Source organism: Austrofundulus limnaeus, unplaced genomic scaffold (assembly GCF_001266775.1).
Source record: "Austrofundulus limnaeus strain Quisiro unplaced genomic scaffold, Austrofundulus_limnaeus-1.0 Scaffold390, whole genome shotgun sequence".
Classification (NCBI taxonomy): domain Eukaryota; kingdom Metazoa; phylum Chordata; class Actinopteri; order Cyprinodontiformes; family Rivulidae; genus Austrofundulus; species Austrofundulus limnaeus.
Genome location: NW_013952792.1, coordinates 276,706 through 289,556, shown reverse-complemented (window position 1 = coordinate 289,556; position 12,851 = coordinate 276,706). Strand labels below are relative to the sequence as shown.

At 38.6% G+C, this 12,851-nt stretch overlaps 2 protein-coding genes across 2 annotated transcripts in view; both read left to right on the top strand.

Moving 5' to 3' along the window:
* The window catches only part of palmdb (palmdelphin b), a 37,360-nt gene that overhangs the window by 16,118 nt on the left and 8,391 nt on the right, over positions 1 to 12,851 (top strand). The window lies entirely within an intron of this gene.
* LOC106528586 (palmdelphin) lies at positions 1,207 to 5,635 on the top strand. Its single transcript, XM_014023794.1, has 3 exons — positions 1,207 to 1,848; positions 2,717 to 2,827; positions 3,615 to 5,635. Exons 2-3 carry the CDS (start codon positions 2,737 to 2,739, stop codon positions 4,739 to 4,741), a joined length of 1,218 nt encoding a protein of 405 aa, XP_013879248.1. The 5' UTR covers positions 1,207 to 1,848; positions 2,717 to 2,736; the 3' UTR covers positions 4,742 to 5,635.

The window sequence follows — 12,851 nt, the reverse complement described above, 5'->3', positions numbered from 1 at the left end:
GTGTAAGGTATAAGGTACAACCAAAAATGTTTAGTTTCACTCTTCTTATAAATTTATGTAATAATAAAATGAAAAATGTTTATTTTTACTTGTGTTGTCTTTATAATGAAGTGGTATGATTAGCACATAAAGCCGGGGGTCCGTTACATTTAATACATTTCATTTTTATATCTGTGACATTCATTACACTCTTCATCAGACACTGTATGATTTTATAAAACTCCAAGCAAAGTCTCTTTTTTTGAATTAATAAAACAGACATGGCATAATCCTTAAATGGACACAAACGTAAAGTGTTCAAAGTTCTAACTACTTTTCACACATATTCTGTGTCCCTTTTGATACAAAGGCAATTAATAATTGTTTATACAAAAAATAATAATAATGCTAAGTTTGGCCACAAAATAATTATCGCAGATGCAACGACTTTTGACTGGTAACATGGACAAGTCCTAATTAATTTAATTTTAATAAACAAAAGAATGCCATATTGCAGTCACTTGCTGGTAGGCATGGAGTAATTCTTATCATTATATGTTACAGCTACAAGACCCAGGGTGACGACTGGAGTTGTCTTTTTCTAAAAAGCTTTATTTTATTTGAAGCTCAACACGCAAACCAGAGTGAACTATAGAGGTGTAGATTAAACACCATAAAAAAGTGTGGGGTATATTTGAGCAGGAAAACACAAAAACAAAGTATTCATATATAATCTGACTCCAACAATGTCTGTATTTCTTACAAATAGACATGTCTGCTCGAAATCTTGTCACCTTGCATTAAGGTCACCAGACCGGCTCCATACTGTTGTTTGTCTTGCCTTATTTCATTTTTCAAGGAACAACTTCAGCACATGTAATTTGGTACATATCAAAAGCGTGACTTTCTGATGCACACAGATCTTAGTGTTGTGTTTAACGACTCGTGTGTCATTTCTTAAAAATCAGCTGTGTTCATAGCACAGTGTGTTAGTGTGCTTGAATAAAACACGTAGAGCTAAAGGCCCAGCTAACTCACAGTCCGCTCAGGAGGAGCTCCACTGCTGATCGACCAGCTTTACTGGAAATCCGATAGTGAACAGTTCCTTCTGCCCATCCCACATCAAAACAAGCAAGTTTTCTAACACTGTGGATACAACATTATGGAAATATGATTCAGAGCTTGAACATACTGTCTGCAAAACAAAATGAACAGTTCTTCATAAGCCTCCTAATAAAAGTGAAATGACTGCTAAAAATAACATTTATATCAACCTGTGGAGAATGTTTAGTGACCGTACCTAAAAAYGTTCCCATTTTTTTCTCAATTTTCTTATAATTTTGAGTCACAAACCAGTGTCTAACAGCTGCAGCAGTAATCCGTCGACTCCATGAGGTGTTCAGGAGTACACAAAGCTCTCAGGGGTTACAGAAAGATGGTGTAGTTTCCAAGACACGCATTAAGGGTTTACAATTTGATAAACACCGCGTGCTGTTTTGATTTATTCAGTGTCTTCTACTCACTGCCTGCTGCCTGCAACTCCTCTAATCTCTGCTTGTTTCTAACGAGATGCACTCACTCAGGACTGTGTGGGTGGGCTCCGGCTCAGAAACGGACGCTTGGCGTGTACAACATGGCAGATTAATGGGCTGCTCACGTGGTGGGTGTGCAGTGCAAGGACTAATTTGCATGATTTGCCTTTTGATTGCCGTCTGGATTCAGACCCAGTAAAAAGAAGGAAAAAAGGTGCAGACTTTAACAATGAAAGAGTCACGTTTGATGTGTTGCCCTGCTGTTCTCTTGTTGACATCTTTCCACTATAACTCCTCTGTCTTCACGTGTAGGACCTAACCGCAGAGCTTCAGACAGGTAAAATCTATTTTTTGTTCATTATTTATACATTGTATCTATACGAGACATCTATTGAAGTAAATATGAATAATGTTAATATAAATGTTCAATTAGGCTGCAAGAATATAGTGAAAGATTTGAAACTGTTTAAAATGAAAATATTATTGCTAATGATTTAGTGTTCATAATGTTTAATACAGTGTTGAGAATCTTTTGGATCCTATTTTCTTTCATATTGATTGGTTTCTCATATTTCTAGTGCTCATTATTTTTAAATAATTATAAGTTAAATAAAATCTACTTCCTCTTAGAAACACATTAACTTGATTGAAGCTCAAATATTCTCTCTACACTCCATCAGAAAGTGAAAACAACCTCCTTCAGTATGAATTCAATCTTGAAGCTGCTCCACTTTTATTATTTGACATTTAGTCACTATTTTCTATGTAGAGGTGGGGATGTGAATACACCCCACAGACTGTGTTTAAAAGAGCTGTGATGTGATTATAAAATGATTATAAATGCATCTGGATGCATCAATAATCGTGTATTGTCACCTAAAGGTGAGCACTTCGCTGTCACCTTAMAGTGATAATATATGGGGTTGTAATCCTGCTGACATTTAAGCTGCACGTGACTCACTAAATTTTGCATTTTACATCTTGGCTCACCTTCCTGTTGACACACAGTGACAAGAATCCAATCAGTTTGATCTGTTTCCACCATAAACATATTTTAATATGTGGAAATAATGGGCTTAAAACTTAACTGAGCAACATAAAGTTTATGAAGTAATCATTTGATCCTTTTGGTAAAGCAATGTTTTTAAACTGGAGACTTCATCTAATATGACTGTTTGTGCTGCTTTCACTTATTTTGTTCCTAGATGTGCCACAGCATGACCTCATGCCTGTCCAAGATGCTCCACTGTTCACTCCACCGGTCAAAGCTAAAACATCTGCAGTTTATGGTYCTGAGAGAGATGAAAGGAAAAAAGGTACGACAACAGAACAGACTAAATACAGTTAATGTAGAGCAAACAAATGATCAGAGTTGTAAAGAAACTAAATACTTTGTTACTAGCCTGTGATCATGGTGGAGATTTACTGTATATCTGCAGCTGAAACAGGTACACTACATCCAACATTTTTTAACATTAACATTTTAATATAACTTTATAATCATTATGACTTTTAGAAAATGTTTTTTTGGGACGTCACCTCCCAATAAATGTAATTTTGGACATTCTTACCACTCACTTTTACTCAATACTTACTTAATACTTAAATGTACTTTATATGAGAAATTTACTCTTGATACTTAAGTCTAATACATCTCATACGTTTAGGCTTTTACTCAAGTAATATTATTAGGAGACTTTAATGTTTACCAAAGTAATTTATGGCAAGATACTTGTACTTTTACTCAAGTATCACTTTGAGGTACTTCTCAACTCAGCAAATTATATAAATGTCATGATAATCTTTAACTGAAAACATTAAAGCTAAATGGTGTTCTCACCCACAAGACTGATTAAATAATTAGTCCAGAGTAGGTAAGGGAAAGTAGAATGGGATATTTTAATTGCAGTCTTACGGCTCTAGAGTTATGGCTGTCTGTTTTTTTAAAACATATTGTATGTACATGTGATTTTTGAAAAGAATGGAGCAAAAGGTTGATGTTGCACAGTCAGCAAATCCAGGCCTTAAGGAGAGACAGACACATATTTTGATTAAAAATAAAAAGATTGTTCTTAAAATATGTTTTTATTTTCTCCATTTCAGCAACTTTTGCAATTAAAATCAACGTAGAGCTCAACAAAAAAACAGGCAAAAGCCAAGTGCTTTCCACAGAGGCTGTGAGTCCAGAATTCATCCCAGAGAGAGGGCTGAAGGTGTTCGATGATGGCCACAAATCTGTGTTTGCACTGCAGTCTGAGAGGGACCAAACAGCCGACTGTGCAGTGAGAGACATGACACAGACTGAGGTGGAGGAACTTCTGAATGAGGCCACAGAGGAAAAGGTGCACACTGAGGTGCACTACCATCAGCCTGTCTACTCTGAACCCTACATGGGAACCAGACCATCGACACCAGGGACACCATCGCAAACGCAACTCAAAGAAAAAATTGCTGCGGAAAACCAGAATCTTCCCATAAAAATCCAACAAGCTTCCAGTTCCGGTGCTCATACTCAGGATGCAAATGACAGTCTGCTCCATTTTAATACTTCAGGACAGTTGAAGAATGAAAAGAAACTTCTTCCATGGTCAAACTTTGGTGCTAAAACGCCAACGTTTACCAACAGGAAACCTGATCCATCTCCTGTCCCATTTACAGTCAGATCTGAAGGCACACCTGCACCCATTCAACCAGTTTACAAGACTTCAGACAGATTCAATCCACGTTTAGTYGGCAACAAATCTGAAGGTCATTCCTGCGCTTTAACAGAAAGCCTGGCTGATTTGAACAGACCCATCTGTACAGAGAACGTTGCCTCTGTTAACCACGTCCTGCCACATGAAGCCAAACCAGAATCCATCACAATGATCTTCATGGGCTATGAGAACGCCGCGGACGAAGAGGAAGACATTCAAGCCGAGCTGCTTGTGATAAGTAACAGTGAGGACGAAGACGATGCTGGCAGCTGGGGCCRAGAGGAACACGTGTCGTTCCACCCGGAGGGATGCAAGAGCAAAGTCTTCCAACCMGAAGTGGGTAGAGCCGAGGTTACAGGTGGGGAAGACGTCACAGAAGGAGCCTACCTGCCAAMCTGGGAGGAGCTAAAGCTTCACAAGCCCACGTTCACTCACAAGACAGGAAGACAAGGTTGTTATCTACAGAGGCGGAGCCAGAGGGAGCCTGCAAACACCTGCAGCAACACAACGAACAAGATCTGTTCAACTATATGATGAAACAAAAACAGCAGGACAAATTATTTTCTTTCTTTCTTTCTTTCTTTCTTTCTTTCTTTCTTTCTTTCTTCCTTCCTTCCTTCCTTCCTTCCTTCCTTCCTTCCTTCCTTCCTTCCGGTCTTTTTTGCCTTTTCAGATGATAAAGACTCTCCTGCCACCCTCTGGTGAAACTGTAAAACTCTTATTAGACCCAGTCTGTTAAATGGAGCCTGTGTGTTTTTCTGTTAACTCCTCCTGAGTCGTTGCCCAATAAGAATAAGCCCATGAGGATTTAAAAACCAACCAACTTTTGGAAATATGATTGTTAGTGGGTATCCTCTCTGTTAAAATCAGAATTTTAGTGAGGAATTTATGAATCAAATGAATTCATCATTTGAAACTTCATCACGTGGCCTTTTGCTTAGTTTCATTTTCTTGTGAACATTTTCTCACACTGAGAACATGTTTGAATTTAAACAATTTGAAAAAAATCTTGAATTTTTATTACAATCCGTGATTTATGGCAGAGTTTCTAACTTTAGTCTTTTAGTCTCACAGCTGTACAGCAGTCCTGTTGTTGGTATATTATTAAGTTCTGATTTGTTTGAATTAAGTGTTTTGATGTATAAAAACAATGAATACAAGCAGGACATTTGGCTTCATGTACCAGTGTACTGTTGATTAAGAAAGTTTCAGATCTGTGAGGATCTTTGTCAAGTTTCCTTAAATTTATGGTTATTTTATGAAACTGTTTGTTGCCATTTAGAAACTTAATAAAGTATAGATCTTTCTAGGGCCTATTTTTAACTCCAGTTATAAATATTTTAATCTTATATTTGTTTGAAAACTGCTACTTTGTAAAATTAACTTTTGTGCTTTTACTTTGAAATAAAAGGTCTGTTTACCTGCTTATGTTGCAGTAAGTTTTTATCAGTAGTGCCCAAGGAGTAATTGCTACTCTTTATATCAACACAACTTAGAAAACATGATATTTATTTGTCTACTAAAGCGAACATTTACATAACTTATTTATAAAATAATTAAGGTTACTTATGTCTCCTGAAGGAATACATATCACCCATTGACTTTATGCCAATGTTTTAGACTAAGAWCTTCTTTTGATTAGAAAGTTAAAGCCATTTTAGACAAATCTTGTCATTTCTGTTATGTGCAATCTTGTGAAAGCTTGTGTGAGCAGTTAGCACTTCAAGTATGTGTTGTGAATGACTCCCAGCTGTCACACAAAGCATTATTTATAAAACTGAGTCTGTTTTCTTCAATCGGGGTGCTTYCAAAATATAATCAGTAGATATTCACCCAACTAATATTTTCTGATAGTTTCTTTATAAGGTTCAGCGAGTCACAAGATGTTTTTCTAACAATCAAACAGTGCTAAAAGTTAATAGCAAGGTTTTAAGCAAAATTGCTGCACAATGAGTAACGAGGATAATGCTCAACTACCACACCAGGTTTTAGGGTAATATTCGTTAAATGTGCTGAGTTACAAGTATTTTGGTGTTGGCCACTTTTTAAACTTAAGAAATTTTAAGAACTTGTAGATGTGAACTTAATGATTACTCTGAGTTTTATTAAAATATGTCCAGTAGATCATAATATATTTTGTATTTTGAATGGACAAGAAAGTTCACACGTGCAAGGAAAAACCTTGATTAAAGTGTTTGTATTAAATCAAATGAATATATGTGATACATTTTGAAAGTACAAATCAAAATAGGAATGAGACATCACATGTAGACACATTCAGAGCCGAATTATTGAAGATATGATGGTGATTGGTTGCTGATGTAAAGCACCAGTCCTTGGATTCTTCCTTTCCCTCTGTGTCCCTGAGCAATTCAAAAAAAAGGAGACAACTTAGAGAGGACTAGAAAAAAAACACTTACATAACATCAATTTATCTCACACAAAACAAACCTGCGAAGAAAAGATCCATGGCCATCCAGTATCACTGTGACTAAGACTTATTATGTGATTCTGTCTCCATTTTTCAGAATACATTAAACCAGAGCGATGGGGTCTTTTTCTTTCTCAGGGTCATTTAAATTTTTAGAAAGTCCTCTGTAAAAATAACATTCTGTCAGAATGAAACCTAATGATAATCATAATTACATCAACGCTAGGAAAAATTACATTGTGAGATTTCTACAGTTCTCTAGTGCTCGTAAGAATAGATAAAATATCTAAAAATCCAACAACAGTTTAGGTGGAGGTTTTGTTTTGTTTTTGTTTTGTTTTTTACATTCATTAGTCAGTGTGAATGTTAAAATGGCTCTTTAAACTTTAAGGGTTTTTAGACAGGGCACCATGGGTGGACAAGATTCATCCTGAGAAGCTGAAGACTGGATGTTGTGGAGCTGTCATGGTTGTCGTGTCTCTTTAGTGAGGCATGGAGGATGGGGACAAACCTGCAGAGTGACAGAACCGGTGGTTCCATTTTTTGAAAAGGGAGACAGAAGAGAGTGTCCCAACTATGGTGGATCACACTTCTAAGCCTTCCTGGAAAAGTTTACGCCACAGTGTTGGAAGGGAGGCTCTGATGATCGATTGTCGTCTGTTCTGGTCGGGGAACATAAGATCATATTTTTACACTGCAGAGTTGCTAAGGGGGTCGTGGGAGTTTGCCTCTGTGGTCTACCTGTGTTTTGTGGACCTGGAGAAGGCTTATGATCATGGTCCTTGAGGAGTTCTGTAGGGGATTCTGCGGGAGGATGGAGTGTGGTCTGAGTGATCCCCTTCCTGTACCAAAGCAGGAACTGTGTCCACAATCTTGACACAAAGTTGAGCTCATTCTCAGTGCAGGTTGGAATCCATCCATTTTCTTCTGCTTATCCTGGGTCGGATCACGGGGGGAGCAGCCTAAGCAGAGAGATCCAGACTTCCCTCTCCCCAGCCACTTGGGCCAGCTCCTCTGGGGGAATCCCAAGGCGTTCCCAGGCCATCTGAGAAACATAGTCCCTCCAGTGTGCCCTGGGTCTTCCTCTGGGCCTCCTCCCAGTGGGACGTGCCCGGAACACCTCACCGGGGAGGCGTCCAGGAGGCATCCAGATGCCTGAGCCACCTCAAGTGGCTCCTCTCGACATGGAGGAGCAGTGGCTCTACTYTGAGTCCCTCCTGGATGACTGAGTTCCTCATCCTATTTCTAAGGGAGAGCCCAGACAGCCTGCAGAGGAAACTCATTTCGGCCACTTGTATCTGTGATCTCATTCTTTCGGTCACTACCCAAAGCTTGTGACCACGGTCCGTGAGGGTTGGAACACCTTCTGGCTCAGCTCTCGCTTCACCACGACAGAGCGGTACAGCGCCTGCATCACTACAGACGCAGCACCAATCTGCCTATCGATCACCAATGAGGCATCCAGGAGACATCCTAACCAGATGCCCGAGCCAACTAAACTGGGGCCAAATAATTTTGCACACCCCAATTTTGTATCTTTGTGTTTGGGGCCTGAGGTGTGGCGGGGGTTTGGAAGTTCAAGGGGACCGAATACTTTCACAAGGCTCTGTACTCTTTGTGCATCTACTGCAAACTGTGAATTTTGTATTCTGTATTGTCGTTATTTTTATTTTTATTCTTTATAGAGTGTCGAACAGTTTCTTCTCATCCTAAGAATTTCTTTACATTGTTGACTCTTGTTAACCTGAATGTGACAAGAAATGAATCCTGAATCCTGATCTCCCACTCCATTCTTTCCTCATTYGTGAACAAGACCCCGAGATACTTAAGATGGAATCCACCATGACTATACGTTGTCTCTGATCTTGTTTGTAGTTCATTAACTCAAAGCATAACCCTGAAGAAGAGGGGTTCTGGTTTGGGAACCACAGGGTTTAATCTCTGCTGTATGCAGATGATGTGATTCTGTTAGCGTCTTCAGGCTAAGACCGTCAGCGTGCACGGGGCGTTTCACAGCCAAGTGTGAAATGGCTGGGATGAGAGTCAGTTCCTTTAAGTCAGAGACCATGGTTCCCTCCAGGTCTTTTGGACAAGAAAGACGGTGAAAGACAAAACTCTCAGTTTACTGGTCTGTCAACTTTACAACCCTCACCTGTGGTCATTTGTATCATGACTGAAAGAACAAGATTCCAGATACAATCGACCAAATTAATCTTCCTTTGTAGGATTCAGCCTTGGGGATTGGGTGAGGAGCTCCGTCATCGGAGTGGAGCTGCTGCTCCTTTGCATTGAAACAAGTCAGCTGAGGTTGCTCAACAACATGTTTACTGAAAGAGTCCAAAATACTTAAAAGAAAAACAAACAAACAAACAAGTATACAATTTTCTGAATGCTGACTCAGCATTCCTGAACACATAATGCCTGTTATATTTACTATTCCATGTCCCACATTATTCATATTTGGGTTGTAACTTAATTATATTGAAATGTGTAGCAGGTGGCTCATATTAGTGCTACAGTGGGTGTGTGTGTATGTGAGCAGAATTAGCTCTTCTTTGCCTGAGTGTGCGTTCATTAGAGAAAGCCCGAGTATTGGCTGCCTCCTGTGCATCACCCCTCCTTCAGCAGCATCCAATCAGAGTCAGCAGCAGACAGGCAGAGCTGCCAGTACAACACTGCGCTCAGAAACAGCACAGTCTCTTTGCATTAGCCGTGCACCTTGTCTCAGGTAGGTTTATGCAAACACACACACACACACACACACACACAGAAGTTTGCAGAGATTTTTGCCTGACGTGTCGATGTGTAAGCTGCGGTGACTTTGGAGGTTTGAATGGAAATGGCATCATGTGTTTTGTGTTGATGTGGATGGAGGGATGCAGCAACCCTCACAGCAGAGGACACTTACTGGGTTGGTAATAAGCTGTGTATTGACTATCTGCAGTCTCTCTCTCTGTGTCCTTATTGAGAAATACCTTTTATTATTTGGAGCAAAATGTTCTTGACAATGAAAATAAGGTTGGATTATCCGCCTCTGAACAGATTTAGAATTAGGAGATGTACTCTGAACATTATGGTCAAATATTCTTCTCAGCCCTTGTGTCATTGGGTCTAAAATTTTGTCTTTAGAAGATAATTTGCATTTTTTGTTTTCTGGATCTGTTGCTCTGATGGTGTACTGTTAGAGCGAATCTTCACACAAAGTGTACACAAAATCTGAACACATCATTAATAAAATTGTCTGAATTATACCTTCGTTTGTTGCTGAGGATCATTCGTAAGTAAAGGAGAAAGTTAGGACATGATAACATGGTGCTGATTGTGTGAAAGTTGGCGAGCGTGTGTGTGATGAGGACTGTGTGTGTGGGTGAGAGTGAGGTTATTAAAAAGGCTGAATGTTGTCATTTTCACTTGTTTCTTTGATGCCTGTCCTGAAACAAAAGAACTGATTAAAGAACGTTTATATGGAATACTTTGTATTGAAGTTACTGAGGAACATATTTTGTAGCCTTTTCCTCTGGATGGCATTAATTTGTTCTCCAGCTCTAATATAAAAATATACATAATTTTACCTCCATATTAAAAATGTTACCAGGACCTTCTTCTTCCACTTGTGTAAGATTAGCTCTTGTCCTGAAATGATGCAGAATACCTGGCTGATATGTTTATTACTTGTAGGCATGCTTTAATTCTTTATTATCTGGATGTCCAATAAGCTTAAAAAAAGTCTTACTTTGATCCAAAATGCTGCTACCAGAGATGTGATGAGAGTTAATACAGCAGGAGATACTGTATTTCTTCTACACAGTTCTTAACAACTAAGTTCCAGCTTATATTAAAGATCTTATTGTTCCATATTTTCCTAACAGAGCACTTCACTCTCAGACTGCAGGTTTACTTGTGGTTCCTCGAGTTTCTAAAAGTAAAATGGGAGGCAGAGCTTTCAGTTATCAAGCTCCTCTCTTGTGGAACCACCTGATGTCCTGTCAACTTCTACGACTAAACTTGAGACTTTCCTTTTTGATTAATCCCTTAGAGCTGGTTTCCTGAGCTATCCTTTAGTTCTGCTGCTGTAGGCTCAGACGGCTGGAAAACAAACTGACCACATTTCTTCACTCTACAGTCTTTACTTGTTCTACTCTCCATGTTTGTATTTGTGTTTATTTCATCACTCATATGGGGTGTTTCTCTGTCTTTCTTCCTACGGAAACTTGGCCTGGACCATRTGTTTTGTGTTTGTATCTCTTTCCTGTCCTGTCAAGACAGATGTCTGCCCTTTCTGAGCCTGGAGGAACCTCTGTTGGAGGTTCCCTTCTGTTTTAAATGGAGGTTTTCCTTTCCGCTGCCATCAATGTGCTGCYCAGACTGATAGATTGCCACAGTGAAGATTCTGTACAACCTGCTGGTTTTCTCAGATAAATAACTTTTATTAATTGGCATTTTATAATGTGTGTGAATGTTTTTGTTCAGTGCTCTGAGATGACTTGTGTTTGGTTAAAGTTTTCACTTCAATAGCTACGACCCAGGTATCGTCCACATATTTGAAGCAGTGGCTCGTGTTGTTCTCTCAGTGGAGTTCAGGGCTTTCTGTTGCACTTCTTCCACATACAGACAGGTCCCAATCAATGTCTGGAAATCCCAGGGCACAGCATGCTTTTGTCTGTAAAAACGGTCATTATATCTGAAATAAGTGGTGGAAAGACAGAGGTCCAGCAGGGCACAGATATGGTCTGGAGTGAATCTTATTTAAGTCATTATCTTGAGTCATTTTCTGACAGTTTCCACACTTCTGATATGGGTATACAAGTGAAAAGTGTTCTCCCTAGAGCCAGCTTTAAATGTTGAAGTCTGTTTGCAAAATCCACATTTCCAACAAGAAGAGCTAAAATACAGGCAATATTTTTTTCAGTTTTATACTGTATATCACTGAGCTTATGCTGCTAATGTTTGGTCTGAGAGGAGTTCCTTGTTTATGTGTTTAGGGAAGTCCATTTGAACATGGAGCAGCTTCCCCCAGATATAATCTGGGATGAAATGATTGATTTGTTGTTGCCCATCGTGTGTGTTTGTTATTAAGAAACAACCTAGCGGGGCTTTATCTCCACGTAACGGCAGTTCTGCCAATACTGTGTGTGTGGTGTAAGGTGTGTCAGAATTTATAGTACAACAACTGTGTTTGTGCAAATTGTGTAAGGCAGCAGCGTTCATGCAGTTCCTTAGATCAGAAGCGSATCTCTTACATGTTTGTTTTTACCATCTGCAGTGACTAATCATGATGTTTGCTGAAAGATGAAAGTATCACAACAACAGTGTGTTTGTGTACAAAGGCAGCCTCTGGCAGTTTGTGTATGTTTGTGCGCTTTGTGTACTCCAACAGAATTTGTGCGCTTTATGTATGACAATCACGTGATATTTACAAAGACAGAAATGGTTAAAAAATAATTCATTATAAAACATAATGAATAATGTAAAATCCAATCAAATATATATATATATATATATATATATATTTGTTATTATTGCATGTCATGAGAGAATCTTTTAGTATTTATATATATTGTCTTCAATGCAAATACATTTCACTGTTTGGTATTAATAAGTTAATTCTATCTCCACCTGTGGGAACAGAAAATATGCAGCTCTTTTAGTCGTACAAAGAACTAAAACTGAAAGAACTAAATTTAATCTTTAACACAACCAAAAATAGCCATTTTGCACATTTTAACTTTATTTTATTTGTTTGTTTTCTTCTTTTGCTTTTCATGATGGCAGTTGACGTTTTGTCTCTCCAGACCAAATGGTTGGAGGAGAGCCCCCCATTCTCTGCCTCCATCCCTCTTTTATGTCTGCAACCGTACGACCCCTTCTCTGCAACACAACCCAGAGGGTCTCCTTCTCCAAGTTAATGTGCAGATAACTGTTTTTTTTTTCTTTGAGTGCTCATGCTGCCACTATGTGAGATGAGTCATGTCATCATATCATAAAGCACTACTACTCACAGGGTCATCTTATTTTAGTAATTCATGTTTGTTGTCTTGCTGAGAACTTCCTGTGTCTAATTGTAAAAATATGAGTCTTTAATTAGTTTCTGTCTAATTTTATCATTTAATTTAACTATAAAAGAGAAAAGCAAGCCCTTCATATTTTTATTACATTTTTGACCATAAATAATAATTTTTAAACTGGTTCATTTTTCCTTTCTACACCAAAAAT